This window comes from Rhinatrema bivittatum, chromosome 3 (genome assembly GCF_901001135.1).
Source record: "Rhinatrema bivittatum chromosome 3, aRhiBiv1.1, whole genome shotgun sequence".
Classification (NCBI taxonomy): Eukaryota; Metazoa; Chordata; class Amphibia; order Gymnophiona; family Rhinatrematidae; genus Rhinatrema; species Rhinatrema bivittatum.
In genome coordinates this window covers 307776065-307796577 of record NC_042617.1, presented here as the reverse complement: position 1 = coordinate 307796577, position 20513 = coordinate 307776065, and the positions used below count along the sequence as shown (strand labels likewise).

The following is a 20513-nucleotide window of genomic DNA, read 5'->3' as shown; positions in this document are numbered from 1 at the left end:
GGATTAGCCTGAATGGGGGAAAGCTAGAGGCTAAACTCCATGAAGTTAGCATGTGGCACATTTAAAACTAATCTGAGAAAGTTCTTTTTTTATTCAACGCACAATTAAACTCTGGAATTTGTTGCCAGAGGATGTGGTTAGTGCAGTTAGTATAGCTGTGTTCTTGGAGGAGAAATCCATTACCTGCTATTAAGTTCACTTAGAAAATAGCCACTGCTATTACTAGCAACAGTAACATGGAATAGACTTAGTTTTTGGGTACTTGCCAGGTTCTTATGGCCTGGATTGGCCACTGTTGGAAACAGGATGCTGGGCTTGATGGACCCTTGTTCTGACCCAGTATGGCAAATCTTATGTTCTTATGTTCCTGGAAGAAATCTGCCAAGTTGCAGCCCGTGTTGGAAAAGCAGGTGAAACATACAAATCAATATTTTTTTCCCCACTCTACCCCCTCATCCCTTTCCTATTGAACCCAGTGTTTACCCGCTTCAGCACAGAAACCTTCTCCTACTACTATTAATTAGGGGGTTAGGCAATACAATTTGAAATCTGGCAAAGTCATGCCGTTATTTTTATTCTGCTAGAGCCCTTCAAGCAACCATGGGTTGCTTCAAGACCACCGATTCTCAAATCCCCTTAAGAACAAACAGAAAACAAAACCCCTCTTCTCTAGGACTATAACCAGCAGCAGGAATCTGGGCAGCAGGTTAATTTCTGATGTGCTGAGATTATTCTATAGGCCTGGTGTGGGGGGTTTTTTGGCACTATCTGTAACTCGCCTTGAACTATTTGGAAAGACCAGGATAAAGAAAGATTTGATTTAGTTTTCATAGCTGCTACTTTCTCCAACAATCAGATAGGGAACAGTTGACATCTTCTCAGAGTGGGTTTAACTGCAGACAAAAAGGGAGGGAACCTTTTTACAGGAGAGAGAGACCACTCTCTAGGGATTTGGATTCTCACATTTTGCAAAGGAGGCATCCACTTGAACAAGGCAAATTATGTAATTTGTTATGTATTATCCACATTCGATTTACATCCTAATATGTCCCCAAATATGCCAACAATCGGCATTAAAGCCCTCAGACATTTTGGAGGTTGCAGAAACTGCATAATTAGCTTTTTTTTTTGCCACATAAGTGACAACATACCAGAGAGTCAACATACCCTTTGTATAAAGATGAAATTCTTCTAAAGGGGCAACACTCCATCCAGAAAGGATATCAAAATCTTTGGTTTGATTTAAGAGATCTTTGAGGGATCAAACATTCTGACTGCGTTCTCTGTCCACTCCAGCTTTATAAACCCTCCTCTTCTGTTCCCTTCAGGGCAGGAAACTACAGAAGGAAAGGAGCTTGATTAGGGTGTAGAGTCCGCCCCGGGTGACAGCCAGGAGGGGGTGCCAGCTGGGAAGGTCAGCGACCGCAAGTGGAGCCCATCCCGCTCACAGTAGAAGAGGGAGGGCCTCTGGGCTGTGAGTGGTGGAAGCACCGGGTGGCCGCCTAGAGTGCCACGGGTCTGCAGCTGGCATCTGTATAGCCTTTTCCCGTGGCCCAGAAGAGAAAGTGGTGGGTCTGCGTGGGCGGGGAAGCAGGAGGAAGAGCAATAGCGCTGCCCTCCCCACTGCAGATGCAGGAAGTAGAGCCGCACCAGTCCCCGCTGCCTCAAGAAAAATGAAGAGTCCCCGTCTGTTGTGAGGCCTGAAGGAGGAAACTGTTGCTGTACTTCTGATGGGGAGCGGGGTAGGAAGTGAGTGTGTGTGTGTGAGAATACGTCTGTGTGTTAGAGCATGTCTGTGTGTGTATAGGAGTGAGCATGCATGTTTGTGTGTGAGAGGGAGCTGTGTGAAGGGGTGTGTTAAAAGTGTGTGCAAGAGAGAGAGAGGGAGAGCCTGTGTGAGGGAGAGGGAAACCAGATCATTGGGGGAAGGGATACCAAAGGAATTATCCACCCCGGGTGCCAAAGTAGAGTAGTCTATGAACCCCACATCACAACTAGCATATTGATAACACTATGTATAATAAATTTACCCGTAAAAGTACTTTCAGTACACTCTGTCATGACCCACTTCTCTAAAAACTATTTTGTCTAATGATATATTGTAACCGAACCTTTGACGGCACCTGTTAGAATGTACGATAGTACACTTTTACTTACATTAAGTCTGTGCCTACATGTAAACCGTTGCGATGGTATATAACTTAGCGACGGTATAGAAAAGATTTTAAATAAATAAAGTAAATACTTGCCATTGTAGAGTACCACTTCAGTTGGCCTGCTGCAGCCTCATTCTCAGCCCCACTCCTGTTCCCTGCAGGCTGTTTATGAGGGGAGGGGCTGCAGCAGGAGCAGAGAGTGGAGACTGAAGGCAGGCACCCTGTAGCTTTCTTCAAAAGATTGAATTAAGAGTGGGGAAAAATGAAGGTGCTAGAACTGAGCCTATGTGGTCAACTATACACCACTTACAAACATCTGGATGTGTTCTGTGTCCCACAGCAGGCAGAGAGAGTATGAATTTTAATTCATAGAAATATTGATGACCAACACTACTTCAGACAAGTTTCAATTCATGTAAATTCTATCCCTTTCTGTATCTGTTACCATGTACTCAATATTTATTTCCCTTTTTTATACCAGTATTCAAAAAAGATATAGCGGTGTATATATTATAACATTCACATCCAACAGAAAATATAACATTCATCGAGACCTAGAAAAGCAAATACAATAATCAATAAAATACCTAAAATTAACAAAACATTTCTACTATAAATACTTCCTACTAACACTAAAATTAAAGAGACAGGAGGACAAGGGATAAGGGGAAAACCCTTAATTAGCAAAGGCCTGCTCAAATAACCAAGTTTTTAATTTAAAAAAAAAAAAAAAATTTGGTTGTGACTCCAGTCTTAACTCAGTTGTGTAATTAACAGCATGACAAACTGCTGATGCTGGGGGCATGTTAGCATACAGCAGCTCATATACTTGGAAAGATGACAAGGACTTTCAAGAAAACATAAAAAAGATGGTGCACTATATGTCAATTCAAAAACAAAAAAAAAATGTGTCATTTCACAGATGCAATTTTTAACTTGTGTAAACCTAATAAATTGTTGATTTTTGCACTCTGCATTTGAAAATGATCCCATCAAAAACTACTCACATACAAACACACCTACTCATTTATGCACAGGACACTGGAGGACATTTACATGCATACTATTGAAAGTCCAAAATGTGGAGGTCATTTTCAAAAGGTTTTACGCACGTAAATGGGCTTCTGATAATTGCTATGATATATGCTACTTTTACACACATTAACTCCTTTGAAAACGGACTGCTGTGTGTACAAGTCCAAAGCACTCCAACTCTACCCCAAAGAACAGCTCTGCTCCGTCTCAGTAAACTTACATGCATACATAACAACAAACCCCTGCGTGTTTACACATAGCGGGTGGGCAGTTTCCAGAGGAGAAGCACCGTTTTACCTGCAGAAATGACCTCTTCAATCTAAAATCCGTGGACGGAAAACCATTCATTGTAACCGCAGCTACAAGGGCATTTCAGATTCCTTTTATCCATTTCTAAAGAGTTAGGGCCAAAACCATGACTTCACAGTACCTGAAGACGTCAGGAGAATTCTACCCAATCAAAAGCCTAATGACCTCATTAATGCCTCTTCCTTTTCTTTCATTCATGAGTTGTATTGGATCTAAGATGTGCCCGACGTTGCCCGCCCCTTGCTTATCCCTCAATAAATCCAGTCTGATCCTCGTCTATAAACTTAGAAGCTTCCCTAGTCTACAGGACAGGACCTTGGCCAGGAATTTTCACATCATAATTCAGAGAGACTGGTGTGCGAGACCCACATTCCAAGTGTCCTTCCCAGCTTATAAATCTCGCAGAACGCTGCTTTCATCATTCATTTTGGGAGCCTGTTCCCATCCAAAAAAAAAACACACAAAAAAAAAAAAAAAACAACCCCAACCCTAGGACTTGAGCTAACACGCCTACATATTTATTTTTATGTTATATTATAAAAACAATTGTAGGGTTCGGCTCAGCGACGCAGCAGCACTGCTGTGCAAGAGACCTGGGTTTCATTCTGCTCTCCGGCCCGGCTGCTGATGCTGCAGAGGTGGGTGGGGGAGGGAGTCTCAGTCATTGCTCATCAGCAACACCAAATGGCCAGACTGGGGGTGCAGACATACCATACTCAGGAGGGAACTCGATCTGTGTCCCTGGGCCCTGTGGGGGTAAGAATTATAATATGGGGAGAACCCCAGGTTAGTTGCAAATGAAGGTGCATTGCACCATAGCCCCCAAAAAAACATGGGTTATGACTGAGCTAGAAGGGGGCAGAAGAAAAACTGCCAGGTCAAATGAAAACCTCAAAGTATAACAGACCAAAAAAAAAAAAAAAAAAGATCCCACAGTAGTATAAACCTGGACATTTCCTTATTTTTGCATAGCTTTGATTCTATCAACAACTTCTTCTATTAGCCTTCTCATATTTATCCTTTATATATACTGTGATTTCTCCTTAATTCTAACCTTAACACAGGGACTATAATTTTTCATAATATTGTGTCAATCTGGCACTTATATCCCAAGATGAGGACAACATAATCTCCTTGAAAAGGCTTTATGTAATACATTACTCCACTATTTCTGATTCTCCTTCAGTTACAGAGTTTGTCAGTTTTATTGCTTTTGACATAGGAGAACCACTTAGCTCTTTGTGGTACTTTCTACTTTGGCTATAATGCAACTGAGCTCATTTCTTTGATGCTCCACCCTCCCTCCTCCTGATCATTTTAGATTTGCACCTCTTGTTCAAGGCTTATAAAACTGGCCAATTCCATTCTACAGATTTGCTTACAGCTGCTGCTTATCCTCCCTATATAGCTTTGGGCAGGTTCCATTGAACCTCTATTCCCCACCTCTCCAGTCATTCTTTAGAAAGAATATTCCTAGATATATTCTTCCCCAAATAAATCAGCCACACATTTCTGTACCTCATCTAACCAACCCCCAAAATATGCCTTACCCAGTGCATGGTCAAACCACATAGAGCCTCTCTTTCTCAGAAATGACATTACTATTACACTGTTCACAGGATCAGGTCAAATCTGTGAATAAAAGTGTGTCACTAAAAAATAAAAATAAGGACTATATACCCTTTCTTCCTGCTATGATTTATAAATGTACTAGGCCCCATTCCTTCTCATCCAGATCTGAACAATCCTCCTTAATTTGCCTGATCAGTCTACCAAAGAATCACACCCCATACTGAAGTAGTGCCCCATAATATCTCCCTCTGCAAAAAAACACAGCTCTCCAAAAATACAATCCAGTGGCCTTAGGCTAAAGGGAGAGTCTGGACCATATACTGAACAGAATCTCACTCTTGGCCTGCTCAAGGTCACCTTCGACCATAATGTCCAGGCGTGAAAAAATACTTAGAAAACTAGCAAACCAGCCCGGAACTTTTAGGAACCAGGGAAATTCTAAGAACATTGTTCTGAGCCAATATGGCAAAATGTAAGGTCCATCAAGCCCAGTATCCTGTTTCCAACAGTGGCCAATCCAGATCAAAAGTATCTGGCAGAATCCCAAGGGTAGATAGATGACAAGCAGCTTGTCCCAAGAATAAGCAGTGGATTTCTGCAACTTCACCTCAGTAATGGTTTATGAACTTTTCCTTCAGAAACTTGTCCGAACTTTTTTTTTTTTTTTAAACGCAACTGCACTAATAGCTTTCACCACATCCTCTGGCAACAAATTCCAGAGCTTAATTATGTGTTGAGTGAAAAAAATATTCTCTCAGTTTTAAATGTATTACCTAGTAATGTCATTGTATGACCCCTAGTCTTTGTACTCTTTAATAAACAACTGGGAAACAATAGACTAGTGAGCCTGACTTCAATGCAGAGAAAAATCATGGAAATTATTCTAAAGAACAAAATCACAGAACATATAAATATGATTTAATGGGACAGTCAGCATGAATTTACCCAAGAGGAGTCTTGCCTCACAAATCTGCTACAGTTTTTTTTTAAGTGGTTAATAAACAAGTGGATAAAGGTGAATCGATATATGTGGTGTATTCAGATTTCCAAAAGGCATTTGACAAAGTCCCTCATGAGAAGCTTCTAAGAAAACTAAAAAGTCAGGGGATAGGCGATGTCCCTCTGTGAACTGCAAACTGATTTAAAAGAGAGGAAACAGAGCAGGATTAAATGGTCTGTAAACAGTGGAGTGCCTCAGGGATCTGTACTTGGACCAGTGCTTTTTAAATTATTTATAAAATGATCTGGAAAGGGGTGCGACGAGTGAGGTTATCAAATTTGCGGATGATACAAAATTATTCAGAGTAGTTAAATCACAAGTGGATTGTGATACATTACAGGAGGACCTTGCAAGACTGGAAGATTGGGCATCCAAATGGCAGATTAAATTTAATGTGGACAAGTGCAAGGTATTGCATATTGGGAAAAATAACCCTTGCTGTAGTTACACGATGTTAGGTTCCATATTAGGAGCTACCACCAAGGAAAAAGATCTAGGCATTATAGTGGATAATACTTTAAAATCGTCGGCTCAGTGTGCTGCAGCAGTCAAAAAAGCAAACAATGTTAGGAATTATTAGGAAGGGAATGGTTAATGAAGCGGAAAATGTCATAATGCCTCTGTATCACTCCATGGCGAGACCGCACCTTGAATACTGTGTACAATTCTGGTCGCCGCATCTCAAAAAAGATATAGTTGCAATGGAGAAGGTACAGAGAAGGCTGACCAAAATGATAAAGGGGATGGAACAGCTCCCCTATGAGGAAAAGCTGAAGAGGTTAGGGCTGTTCAGTTTGGAGAGGAGATGACAGAAAGATATGATGGAAGTCTATAAAATCATGAAAGGATTTGAATGGGTAAATGTGAATCAATTGTTTACTCACTGGGCTGGATTTTAAGAGGTACGTGCAGATGTAGATTTGTGCGCGCAACCAGGCGTGCACAAATCTATCCCCGATTTTATAACATGCGCGCACAGCCGCACACGTTATAAAATCCGGGGTTGGCGCGCGCGCAAGGGGGTGCACACTTGTGCACCTTGCGCGCCGAGCCCTAGGGGATCCCCGATGGCTTTCCCTGTTCCCACAGAGGCCACTCCGAAATCGGAGCGGCCTTGAGGGAACTTTCCTTCCACCCCCCCAACCTTCCCTTACCTAACCCGCCCCCAGTCCTACCTAAACCCACCCCCCCCCCCCCCGACCTTTGTTTTTAAAGGTGCACCTGCCTCTGGGCAGGTGTAGGTTGCGTGCGCCGGCCAAGTGCCGGTGCACGATCCCCCGGCCTAGAGGACCTACGGAGGCCTCTGGCCACGCCCCTTCCCCGCCCCTTTTTTCAAGCCCCCGGGACATATGCGCGTCCCAGGGCTTGCGTGCGTCACCGGGCGTATGCAAAATAGGCTCGGCGCGCAGGGCTTTTAAAATCTGCCCCTTTCAGTGTGGCTGTGGTTAAGAAAAGGTTTAGACAAGTTTCTGGAGGAGAATTCCAGTACTGCTATTAATCTTGTTGACTTAGGAAATAGCCACTGTTAATTACTGGCATCAGTAGCATGGGATCTATTTAATGTTTAGGTACTTGCCAGGTACTTGTAACCTGGATTGGCCACTTTTGGGAAAACAGGATGCAAGACAACTTATACTTCTTCCACTCCACTCATTTTATAGCCCTCTATCATCTCCCCTCAGTCGTCTCTTCTCCAGACTGAAGAGTCCTAACCTCTTTAGCCTTTCTTCATAGGGGAATCGTTCCATCCCCTTTATCATTTTGGTCGCCCTTCTCTGTACTTTTTCTAATTCTGCTATATCTTTTGAGATGTAGTGACCAGAACTACACATAATACTCAAGATAAGGTCACCCCAAGGCATTATGATATTCTCCATTCCTTTCCTAATAATCCCTAGAATTCATGCATATGTGGTGTGGAAATCCGAAAGAACTGTATTCGATGGGGGGTGAAGGGCTGATGTGCATGGAGCAGGAGAGAGACCTTGAGGTGATAGTGTCTAACAATCTGAAGTCGGCGAAACAATGTGACAAGGTGATAGCTAAAGCCAGAAGAATGCTGGGCTGCATAGAGAGAGGAATATCGAGTAAGAAAAGAGAAGTGATGATCCCCTTGGTCAGGTCCTTTGTGAGGCCTCACCTGGAGTACTGCGCTCAGTTCTGGAGACCGTATCGCCGAAGAGAGAGACAGGATGGAGGTGGTCCAGAGAAGGGCGACCAAAAAGATGGTCTTCATCAAATGTCTTATGAGGAGAGATTGAAGAATCTAAATATGTACACCCTGGAGGAAAGGAGGAGCAGGGGTGATATGATACAGACTTTCAGATACTTGAAAGGTTTTAATGATCCAAAGATAATGACAAACCTTTTCCATTGGAAAAAAAAAAAAAAAAAAAAATCAGCAGAACCAGGGGTCACGATTTAAAACTTCAGGGAGGAAGACTCAGAACCAATGTCAGGAAGTATTTCTTCATGGAGAGGGTGGTGGATGCCTGGTCCGGAGGAAGTGGTGAAGACCAAAACTGTAAAGGACTTCAAAGGGGTGTGAAATAAACTCTGTGGATCCATAAAGTCTAGAAGATGTGACTGAAGAGTGGGTGGCTCACAGGAACGATGGCTACTACCTGGTGATAATACCCTTATTCAATAAACATACACACGGTTAATGCGACTCCAACATTGCTCTAAGCTTCAGCGGCAATGAGGAAATGTGGAAAAAAGGATTTGCATTCACAAAAAAGCGGGGAGTAGCTTGCTTGTTATGGCGATTACTACCCCAAACCAAATAAGCCTGATACTTCACTTTCAATGCAAAGCCAGCATAGCTCTCTGCTTCAACGGCAGGGGGGAATGAAGAAAGGTGGATCTATATTCAGGCAACAATCAACAAGGACTGAATTACATAGTCTGGATAAACAGATAAGCATGGGTGTAGCTTGCTTATTGCGGAGGTTAATACCCCTAACTAATTAAGCTATTTCACTTAGATGCAGTTCCAACACTGCTCTCTACATTAATGGCGGGGGTGGAAGGGAAATAGAATAAAAAAGGTTACTAAGAGCCAAGAGAAACATAAGTACGTGTGAGAAAAAAAAAGTGCGAAAGCTTGCTGGGCAGACTGGATGGGCCGTTTGGTCTTCTTCTGCCGTCATTTCTATGTTTCTATTTGTTTTCTTGGCTGTTGCTACACATCGAGCAGAAGATTAATGTATTTTATTTATTAAAAAGTTTTCTTACTAGCTCTTCTATAGTTCAGGGCAGGGTACATTAAAAACATACATAATAGTATAATCAAAATACAACAATCAGTAAACACAGCGTATACAGGCTGTTGCAATCTAGGCGCACATTAAACGGGCGCTCATGATTGAGCACTCAACGCGCACTGAACCCTACCTCTCCCGGGTGGTAAAAAGAAGGCACTAGGGAAAATGTTGTATCCTTAGTGTCTCCTCCGCATCAGGCGCCTCAGGAGAGGTAGCTATCAGCGGGTTAGGAAAACTGACACTCAATTTTCGAGTGTCTGTTTTCCTAACCTGACAGCTGGCACACTTTTTATTTATTTTTATCGTTCTCCCTTTCCGGTTCCTCTGATTTTTGGGGCTCCTCAAGAATTAATGCCTGCTCTAGGGCAGGCATTAATTTTTAGAAGTAAAAATGTGCATGTCTGGCACCAATTGTTTTTTTTGCGCAACGGGGGAAATAGCTAATAGCCTCATCATCATGTACATGTGATGAGCGCTATTAGCTACACACGCGACTGGATGCGCGTTTTGGTCACGCTAACCCCCCATTTTGCATCGGGGGTTATGGATGCGCATCCAATTGTTTGTTGAGCCGTGCGCTGGCCACAGTTCAAGGTATTACATAGGCTTAGACATTTCCAGCTATTACATTTAAAAAAATCATTCAACTGAGCTATATGCCATTTGAAAGAAGTGAGTCCGGTGCTTTCTGGAAAAAATACTTGGCATTTAAAATAGCCCTTATTTCCAAAAGAAGATAACGCCATACTAGGGGTCCAACGATGACACCCAGGTCCTTTTCCTGAATAGAGACTCCTAATATGGAACCTTGCATTGTGTAGCTATAAATTTGGGTTACTCTTCCCTAAGCACACCACTTGGCAAATTTTGTTTGCCATTTGCATGCCCAATCTCCCAGTTTTGCACAAACGGCAGTCAGTCAATTTCTCACAATCCTCTTGTGATTTAAGAACTTTGAATAATTTTGTGTCATCGGCAAATTTGATCACCTCACTCGTCATTCCTATTTCCAGGTAGTTTATAAATATATTAAAAAGCAGTGGTCCCAGAACTGATCCCTGGGGCCTTCATTGGGAAAATTGACCAATTAGCTCTACATTCTGTTTTCTTTCTTTTAACCAGTTCCCAATCCACAAGAGGACACTGCTCCCTATCCCATGACTTTTTAATTTCCCAAGAAATCTCTCATGAGGGCTTTTGTCAAATGCTTTCTGGAAATCCAGATATACTCTATGAAATGGCTCACCTTTATCCACGTTTGTTTAAACCCTCAAAAAACTGTAGTGGTGGACAGAATGTGAGCCCTTGGTGCTGGGGAGTAGTTGACACAGCCTTGAGGGTGAACCCCCAAAGCCTACGCTGGCAGCTGGCAAACTTGTCCTGTAGCGGGACAGACTGGAGCTTCACCTTTATCAGTCGCCTCTCCCCCGCAGGCTGAGCCCTTGGGTTCTGGCAGTTGGCAGGCAGGTCCCTTAGTCTAGGCAAAGATAACTGAAGTCCGAGAGTCTACCAGGGTCAGGACAGGCAGCAGACTAATGAAGTCAGACACAGGCCAAGGTCGGGATAGGCAGTTAGCAAGACTGGTCAAGTCCATGCAAGGGGTCAGATCCAGGCAGCAGGCAATCATGGTCAGGTCCATGCAAGGGGTCAAGATATAGACAGTCAGGCCAAGGGTGGACGAGACACCCTGAAGACTCCAGACAAGAGAAGGTGAGGCTGGGCAAGGCTGGAAGACAAGGCACAGGACCCAGGAATGCAGATAGGAATCAGGAACCAACATACAGGAGCAACACATACTACTTCAGGAGAAGACCTGTTCCTGAGGCGAGGAGCTGTTGTGGGGCCTTAGCTTACGTAGGCCAGGAGGTCGACATGACCTTGAGGCGCCGCTCAGGGTTTCCCGCCACTGTGTGCATATATTATGTGTGCACATGCGCCTATGGGAAGACTGCAACTTGGCAGCATCAGCAGCAGGTGGCGGCGTTCTGCTGCAATAGGCAGTGCTCAGCAGCATGGGTCAGTGATGGCCATGAGTGCGGCAGCTCGCCGGACACTCCCGCAGGTCGCCAAATGTAACATGTAGCAGATTGGTGAGGCAAGGCTTCCCTTGGCTAGATCCATGTTGGCTTTGTCCCATTAAACTATGACTATCTATCTCTAAGTGTTCAGCAATTTTTTCTTTATGATAGTTTCTACCATTTTGCCTGGCACAGATGTCAAATTATTTGGTCTGTAGTTTCCTGAATCATCCCTTGAACCTTTTTTTTAAAATTCTCCCCCTTAAGTTTTGTTTTTGCTTTTCTTGGCCTGAGTTTTTGTGCTTGTATTTTACTTGTCTTTGTTATTTTGCTTTTTAATTTTTCCTTTCCTGTAGCTTTTTCTTTCCTCCTTCCCCTTCCCAAAGTTTCTTCTCTCCCTTCATTTGAGCCTCCCACCTTTACGAGGAACCTACATTCTTAACAGACCTTTGATCTTCTTTCAGCCAGACTATATAATCATGCAACAAAGTACAGTAGGGTATGGCTCCATTTTATTTCTTTTACTTGAAAGACAAGTCAATGCGGTCCTGAGTTTAGTGCACTGTATATATGCATGCATGAAAGTGTAGTCCTGATTTCTTGAAGCAAGGACTGCCAAGTCCCAGGAAAAAACCAGGCCTAGATCACGAGGGGGGGGGGGGGGGAACAGAATCAGCTGGTAGCCCACGATCTGCATATATAGAACAAACAGTCACATATAATTAACCAGTGCTTCTAAGGCAGCCACGCCCGCTCTTACCTGTGCTGTCAAACTGAATGGGTACACAGCTGCTGGCATTCTGGTGCCAAGGACAATAGTATACCTCCCCTCCCTCCAACACTCTGGGTTGGCTTGTGTTGGCCTTTGGGGCCCCGACGAGGACGCTGACACTGCGAATGAAAAGAAAGAATAATAAAAAAAATAAATCAGCAAAATCTCTCATACCAACACATTTTTGCTGACAGTAGGACTGTCAGGGTGACAGGTCTTAAATAACATCCACGTGAAAACAAAAATGTTTTGAGAGCGGAAAAGGGATCACGGGGTAAGATGTACAGTTAGGACTAGTGGGAAGGGTGAGGTGATTTGCCATGTACAAGGGACCCAGAGTTCAATGGTGTAATTTGTCCTTGATTTACTGTACTGTATAAAACATTGTTTTATATTTTCATCCGTATCTGTTATTATTGACATTCACGTTATGTTAAGGAATCTTCTCCTGCATTTGCTCTGTACCTTGTGTGATCCCTCTCCCCGTTTTTTTTAATCCCTGTTACTATGTAATTTTCAAACCTGCTGTTAGAATGTGAACCGGTATGATGTCCCCTCTAATACCGGTATAAAAATGTCTTTAAATAAAATACATTGCCTTGACTGACAAAGGGGGTAAAAAAAACCCAAAAAAACAGTTGACAAAACATAATTCCCAGATTGGGGGAAGATGCTGAGACAGCATTTGCAGCTCCTGGGGAGTCCGGATGATCACACAGAAAGAGCTTCTAGGGGGAGGCCGGTCCCGGCAATGACTGGGCAGGAGATATACGATAGGGGGAGAATTCCTGGGTAGCTGAGAATGAAGGCTCATGGCTCTGAAGCCCAAAATGAGCTGGTCCCAATTAAGCTGCAAGGCCCCCCCAAAAAAAAAAATAATACTATGAAAACTGCTTGGCCCCATCACCTCCAACCTATGATCCTAACTTTCAAACCTATTTGCAGTATTGCATTTGCGTGTAATTGGGTGCGTGGAGATTTATCCTAGTATTTTAGAGACTGCACAGCGGGAGCCGCACAGTTTATAAAATACTGAGTAGTTCTGCTCTAAAGTACACTCACACATTTCCAATGCAAGAAAGCACTTACTTTCTCTACCCGCTTTATAAACATACACGTATATAATTTAGGAGTAAAAGAAATACAACATGTAGCGTAATAAGTCTGATTTTTAGACGAAGGCAGGTATTTTATAAAGTATGCTCCTATACTGTTTTGAAAATACCTTTTTTTTTTTTATATGTTACCTACTTTTAAGATGACTATTAAGGTGCTTGGCTTATTTTAATGTCATATACTGTAGAATTTTTATTTGATTTTATCTGTTCCCATTGTACATCGCTTAGTCTTTGGTGTATAAGCGATACATAAGTCTTAATAAAGATAAAGAAAGATACTTTGTGTGCGTGTCTGAATTACCAAGTCGCTGAAACCTCTACCCGTTACACTTCACTCTGAACCCCCACCAGTTCACCCAGGTCTCCCCACCCAAAAAACAGCAGTCAGTCAGATTTCACTTGCACAAATGGATTAGCAGATGTAAAGTTGTATAAATAAGTCTGATAATTCATGCACCTCTTATAAAATAAGAACTGCTGTGCATACATCTTGAGCCCCAAAAAGAATGCCCCTTTTTTGTGCTGGTACACTATGCACACAAAACCAAAAACCCAGGCATACTTTCAATGCTTATAAAGTAACATGTACCCGAATACAGGCTCCTGGGTGGGTTCCCCCCCCCCATGCGGAACCCCTTTAAAAGTTTACCCAGAAGTCTGCAGGATTTGAACCCTAGCTTCCCTAGTCTGTAGTCTACTGCTCTAACCACTGGGCCACCTCTCCTCCTCCATTCCATGCCCTTCGACTCCTTAAATGGCCAAAAGCATAGTGGCAGGCCTGCCTGGCAAAAGGGCCACAAAAAAAAAAAAAAAAAAAAAAAGACACCAGTGAGCATGGAACAGCAACACTAGAAGTTGCCACCTCCCCTAGGTCAGCCCAAACTGGCTGATCCAGTCCTGGGTTGAAGCCCCGGGCATGCATGGAGATGCTGTCCTATTTTCCTTAGGGACAGCAGAACTCGCTGCAGGCATACTAAGGGTGAAAACCAGGGCTGGACCAGCCTGCTCAGAACGAAGAGGCACTCTTTACACAATCAGGGGCACCCAGCACAGGATTGATTAAATTAGAACAACCCCCCACCCCGATGTAAAGCCCACATTCCTAACTGATTTATAATACGTTCTCCCCCTCCCCACTGCGCATGACGAGAAATTTAAAGAGAGGAAAAAAAAAAAAAAAAGAGACATGCAAACGACTCAAAATGTGCGCTCAGAAAGCCTAGGGAAGAGGAAAAGGAGTTTGCAGCCACCCACAGCTGCCCAAGCCCACAGGCCTGCGTGATAGGGGCAAGGCCGATTCCCAGCTAGCAGCGGAGCCCCCCTGCCCCCAGGGAAGGAGGAGGATCTGACCTCCACTACCGCAGGAAAAGAAAGTGCAGGGGCAGAGGAAAAGCCACCTTCCCCCTCCCTGTTTCATGCACAGAAAACAAAGCTTTCTGCACGTTTGCTGCACAGAAAATGATTTACACAAATAAAAAAAAAATGCTTTTCGGCACAGAAAAGGTTTCACTGTGCGCATAAACCATCCGAGCACAAAGCATGCTCTCTGCACATAAAATCCGGACTACAGGTCCTAGGAACTCCAGTTTCTGCCCAGAGACTAACATTAGCCCTGGAATCTTTACTTCACCTCGGAAGGGAGGGGAGTGGTGGAGACAGCTATAGCCTTCAGTTTAGGATTTATATGCAAAGGTGATAACCAAAGTGCCCAGTTTTATGTGCACAGAACTCCTTGTTGTATCAGCAGTTTTTACCTGCAGTTGAGTGCATATTTTGGGTGTGCAAACTTTACTGCTGAGCTTATTACAGGGACCTCAGAAAAAGGCAACAGGAAATATGTATCCCAGACTCTGCTCGCAGTCCAACCCAGGTGTGGCAGGTACAAATGATCAGGCTGATGCAGAAAGGTAGGCATCTTCGGCTCAACAAACCTTTCTCTGCACAAACCTTCCTGCTGATGTTTTGCGTGTGGAAAACGTGCGATTCCAAGAGGCCGATGCAATACTGTGCGCTCAGGCTAGCGCACAGGTTAACCCGTGCTTGGACACGCGTCTATAACCCCTTCTGCAATAAGCGTGTCCAAAACGCACATCCAAACCAGCATGTAGTTAATAACGCCCATCACATGTAAATGCCATGTTGATGAGGCTATTGGCTATTACCCCCTTACGTAAACAGTAAATGTGCGCCCAATGCACACATTTTTACCCTCACAAATTAACACCTGCCCCGGACCTGGCGTTAAATCTCGAGGAGCACCAAAAGTTAAACAGAAAAGTAGAAAATACTGCTTTTCTGTAGTTCCTCAGACTCAATATCGTGGCGATATTAATTCAAAGGAACCGAAAAAAGGAGTAAGGTAGAAAAAAAAAATATATATATATATGTCTTGCTGGTGGTCAGGTTAGGAAAACGGACACTGGTAAAATTGAGCTTCTGTTTTCCTAACCCACGCACAGTCACTTCTTCTGAACACCCAATGCCATGAACACGTTCGGGACGCACAATTCATCCCTAGCGTGTCATTTTTAGCATGATGGCTCATTTGCCTATTGCATTGAGTGCCCAGGAAAGGAGATTGTGCTCGCATTAAAAAGAAGTGCGTCCAGTTTGGGTGCACGTTTTTAGCAGGTGAGTATTGCATCGGCCTGCCAATGATTAGCGCCTTCACAGGGAAGTCCCATGCAAATGAGGGCATTAAGCAGAGCCATCCCTCCCCACTGCGGACTGTTGCAAATCACTTGCCTGTGCTTCATTACATGTGTGTGATGCTCAGGTAAGTGGCCGAAAGTAGGGAGAGAAGAAAAGTGGATCCCTCCCAATTCCTGCTGGGTCACTTCAAAGAAACTGAAAAACTCTCACTCTAAAACAGAGGAGGTCTCCATTTTCCAACCTTTACAAAGTTATTTTTATAGCAATCGTACGTGGAGACTGCTATTTTCTCTTCTTTTCAGGACGCCTGTCCTTTATCCCAGTAAACGGTGGCAGCCTCCACCATTCTCTGATAAGCACAGATAGTTAGTACAGTTTAGTGTAGCTGGGTTTAAAAAAGGATTGGATAAGTTCTTGGAAGGGGAAGTCCATTACCTGCTATTAAGTTGACTTAGAAAATAGCCACTGCTATTACTGGCATCAGTAGCACGGGATAGATTTAGGAACTGATGCAATACAGTGCGCTCAGCGAGTTGAATAGGCACTAATCAATCCTCTAATGCAATAAAGGAATTAGCGCCTATTACCCCTTACTGAATAAAGGGGTTAAGCTAGCGCGTCGAAAACGCACGTCCAAATGCGGGTTAACAGTGCGCACTGTACTGTTTCGACCTGTCAGATTGTTGCATCAGCCTGAATTCAAGGCCTGGCTGGACCTGGTACACCAGTGTCATTTGCTGGTTTCTTGTCTGTTTCAGGTTGGCTCTGGAGAAACAGGAGGAAGTCCATGCCAGATCCCACTGCTGTACCATGTATTCAACTTTCTTCTCTCCCTACTCTCCCCATAAAAGAGCAAGGCAACCTTGCCAACTCTGACCCATAAGTAGTCTTGAAAACTTGATGTACCAAGGGCAGTGAGCAGATTTGCTCTGGAAGTCACAAGGCAGACACAGACAGGCATCATCCGAAAGCTTTGGTTTCCTATAAGAATTTATCATCAAAGAGTTACTTCTCTGGTTTACAAAAAAAGTCGTCTCCCACCACAAATACAGAGGCACACATGTTCTGCCGTGGACGGCTTCCTCCCATTTCACTTTTTTTTTTAAAACCACTTCACGTTAGGGGGGGGGGGGGGGGGGACAATGAAAAGCAGCTTTCTCCAGCCCTCGCCTCAGACGAAGCTTCCAGCAGATTGGTAACTGGGCACGCTCCCAAGCCACAGTTCTCCCCCTCCCCGTTTATAGACTTCAGAGGAACTAAATCTCTCCAGCGCTGGCACACCCCTACTCCAATTAAGAACAGACCCAGTTCAGATATTCCGTCCTGTCTTTCACACAGGGGGAGGCAAACCAGCGCTGTCTGACTTGTGACGAGGAAAGGAAGCTGGGAGAGTCAGACGTACCCTTAGAACGATTGTCTACCAACACGGATCCTGCCTGCATTTTGGGATTCCCCAGGTGTGCATAAGGGGGGTCCTTTTAATAATAAGCAAACCACTAAGAAAAGCAGAAGGCATGCCATCTTGAGGGATGGGGTTTCAGTCATTTCTCTTAAGGGATCCAGGACCACAGGCAGAGCACACTCCCATTGGTTAAAAAAAAAAAAAAAAAAAAGAGAAGGGTTATGTGAAAAGAAAGTTCTAGTTGGCTAATAGGACATAGAGATGATCCCATGGCTGTCTCGCTCTCCATTTCTAAGGGAAAGTGGGGACCCTTTAGAAAAGGGAGATGCTTCTGGGATTTAAAAAGAATTTGGTATTTCCCAATTGGGAAAAAAAAAAAAAAAGGCTGGTAGGTTGCTGACGTATAGCTGCTCCTTCCAGCTCACATGTGCTTAGTGAACTGGGGCAAAAAAAAAAACAAAACCCAAACACTTCTACACTGTTCCTGCACAGTAAAAATGGAGTATCCCTGTGCCCATCCCCTTAGCCAGGGTAGAAAATGGGGGGGGGGGGGGGGGGGGGGGGAGATAAAGGTGCCAGGGAAATATTTTTGTTTTGCTCTTTCAGGGGTAAGGGCTATGTTACTTGTTGCTCCTTATTTTTTGTATATTTTTTATTTTTTTTTATTATTTTCTTTGCCCTCTCTTCAGGAACTCTACAACTCCACGTCCATCGCAGCTTCTTCCCCTCCTCCTCTTGCCACAGCAAACCTCCTTACTATACAGACTCCCCCTCAATGGCAACTCCTGCCATGACTCCCTCTCCCCCCTGCGCAGTCCTGCTAATGACAGCCCCCGAAACTCTCATCACCCCCCCCACGGGTTAGCGGGAGTTAGTGCGCGCTAACAAAAAACCGTTTATTTTTGTTATTTTGCTATTTTTGTTACTGCGCACTAACGAGTTAGTGCACGCTAACGAGAAAAACGATTTTTCACTAAAAACAAAAAACAGGGATCCGCGGGGAAAACGAGATTTTCCTGCGGCCAGACGATCCCGAAAGCGGGAACGATAGGGCACCCGATTCACATTCCTAGTACCTGTACATTTTCCAGCCCTGCCCTTAGACATCCAGTCCGAGAGACAGACAACTCCTGTCCTATTCTGAGACTTCTGCTCACAAGCTCATTAAATACGAGCAGCCATTATGACTGCAAATAGGAAAAATAATGTACTAGTTCAGGGAGTGAGAGAGAACAGATGTCACCTTTTTGATCTGAGGTAGCACTCACTGCCAGACCATAAAGCGAGGGAGGACCTGCACTAATTTTCAGGACAGGTTGATCCTGTACTAGTTTTACCCCACTGCATCTAGGGACTTGTAGTTCTGACTTCCTGACTGCAGTTCCTTAGAAAAGCAAGACTGCAAGTACTTGCATGCAATGAGGCAAAACCAGGACTGGATCAACCTGTCCTGAAAATCTGGAGCCAGTTGGCAACCCTACTATACACTAAAAATGTGCGTCCGTTTTGTGCGCCTGCAGTTTCAACGCGCCCCCCAGCCACCTCTCCTGGGGGCACAATACAATATTTAAATGAAGGGCCATGCTAAAAAAGGAGGCGCTAGGGACAACTGCGCGCCCCTAACGCCTCCTTGGCAGTGGATGCCCAGGAGAGATGGCTGTCAGCAGCTTAGGAAACGGACGCTTAATTTTACGAGCGTCGTTTTCCTAACCTGTGCACAGCTATGGGTTCCTCTGACTTAATATTGCAGCAATATTAAGTCAGAGGATGTATAGAAAAGCAGTATATTCTGCTTTTCTGTACACTTTTTTGGGCCACTCAGAAATTAACGCCTGCTCTGGGCTGACGTTAATTTGGATCGGGTGCACTTTTTTTTTCAGTATTTGGGGCAAATAGCTAATAGCCTCATCAACATGCATTGGCATGTAATGAGCGCTATTAGTTTCGGGGGGGGGGGGGGGGGGGGGGGAGGTTTGATGCGTGTCCAACCGGGCATTAAACAGTGTGCTCAGCTGAGCATGCTTTACTGTATCGGCCTGATTGTATTCCCCTGCCCCCGTCACAGACGTAGCCATTGCTGTGCTTGGCCCAGGCATGAGACCACTTTAGACAGACAGAAAAGCAAACTTGGGTATGAAGGAAGGTGATGGGATGAGGGGGAAGGATGGAGAAAGAGGAGGAGGAGCAAGAGCGCAAGCATAAAAAAAAAAGTGGGAGAAAAGCAAACAACTCAAAAAGTACAAATAATTAAAATCATATTTTTCTGGTTCCAAGATTTGGCCAGGATCCAAGTTTGAAAACTTCCTCCCCCGGCAGATTAATTGTAAAACACACATCAGCTGCAATGACTTACTCTACATAGCTGAAATACTGTGAGGGCACATAGTGCTGTACCTCCAAAAAACAAAGGACAGAAATTAAATGTTGTCTCCTCCGTGATTTGGGAGCTGGGTGCTGTCCCTCCCTGGCTGCCCTCTATCCCCCCCCCCCCCCCTACAGGGCCTGGCGCAGGGTCCAGTGGCGGGAGGATGATGTGCTTAGGTAGGGGTGGGGCGTGTCCGCGCAGCTATATAAATAGAGCCAGTACTTCATGTGAGTTAAGCTTGAGCGCTTGCTAGCAGGTTTCTGGTGAAATTCTTAAGGGTTCCCTTTCTCTCTGTATTAGCTCCCCTGAACCATACAATCCTATAGCCCAGGTCTCCATGGCAACTCTCAGGCTGCCTCCCATATCCCTGGTCAGATCTCCCAGCAAGACAGACGGGTCATGGGTTCTCGATCAGAAGAAGACAGACCGTGATTAGCCCTCCTGCTCGCTGCCACCACGGCAGAAGTGACAGTAGGGTGGGTGTGGTGAGCAGGGTAGAGTGATCCATCTCTCAACAGCAGGAGCCCTAAGTAGGGTAGGGTAGGGCAGGGAAGAGTTGAGCACACTCAGTTTCCGGTCACCTCCTCTCAGAGTTGGGAGGTTGGTTTAATTTTCTCCCCCCGGTCTACAGAGGACGCACCCCACAGGAAAAAGCAACACCCACGGGGACAGCGAGCGTGCTCCTCTCTCTCTCTAGCACCCTTCTACAGTTTCTGCTTTTGCTGCTGTCAGCTCCCCCCAGCAGGGAGGAGAAGGAGGAGACAGATGGGAAAAAGTAAAAAAAGGCAGGCAAGACGGGGATGGGGTGAGCAGGCGATGGCAAGAGCAAAGAGATGGAGAAATGGAGA

The 20513-nt window shown here is 44.5% G+C and overlaps 1 protein-coding gene across 2 annotated transcripts in view; it reads right to left on the bottom strand.

The window, feature by feature from the left end:
• Positions 1-20513, bottom strand: part of ITGA5 (integrin subunit alpha 5) — a 263376-nt gene that overhangs the window by 132843 nt on the left and 110020 nt on the right. For both annotated transcript variants that reach the window (XM_029595141.1, XM_029595140.1), the window contains one exon: positions 12117-12247. In XM_029595141.1, coding sequence (XP_029451001.1) covers positions 12117-12247 — 131 coding nt within the window. The remainder of the gene's footprint in view (positions 1-12116; positions 12248-20513) is intronic.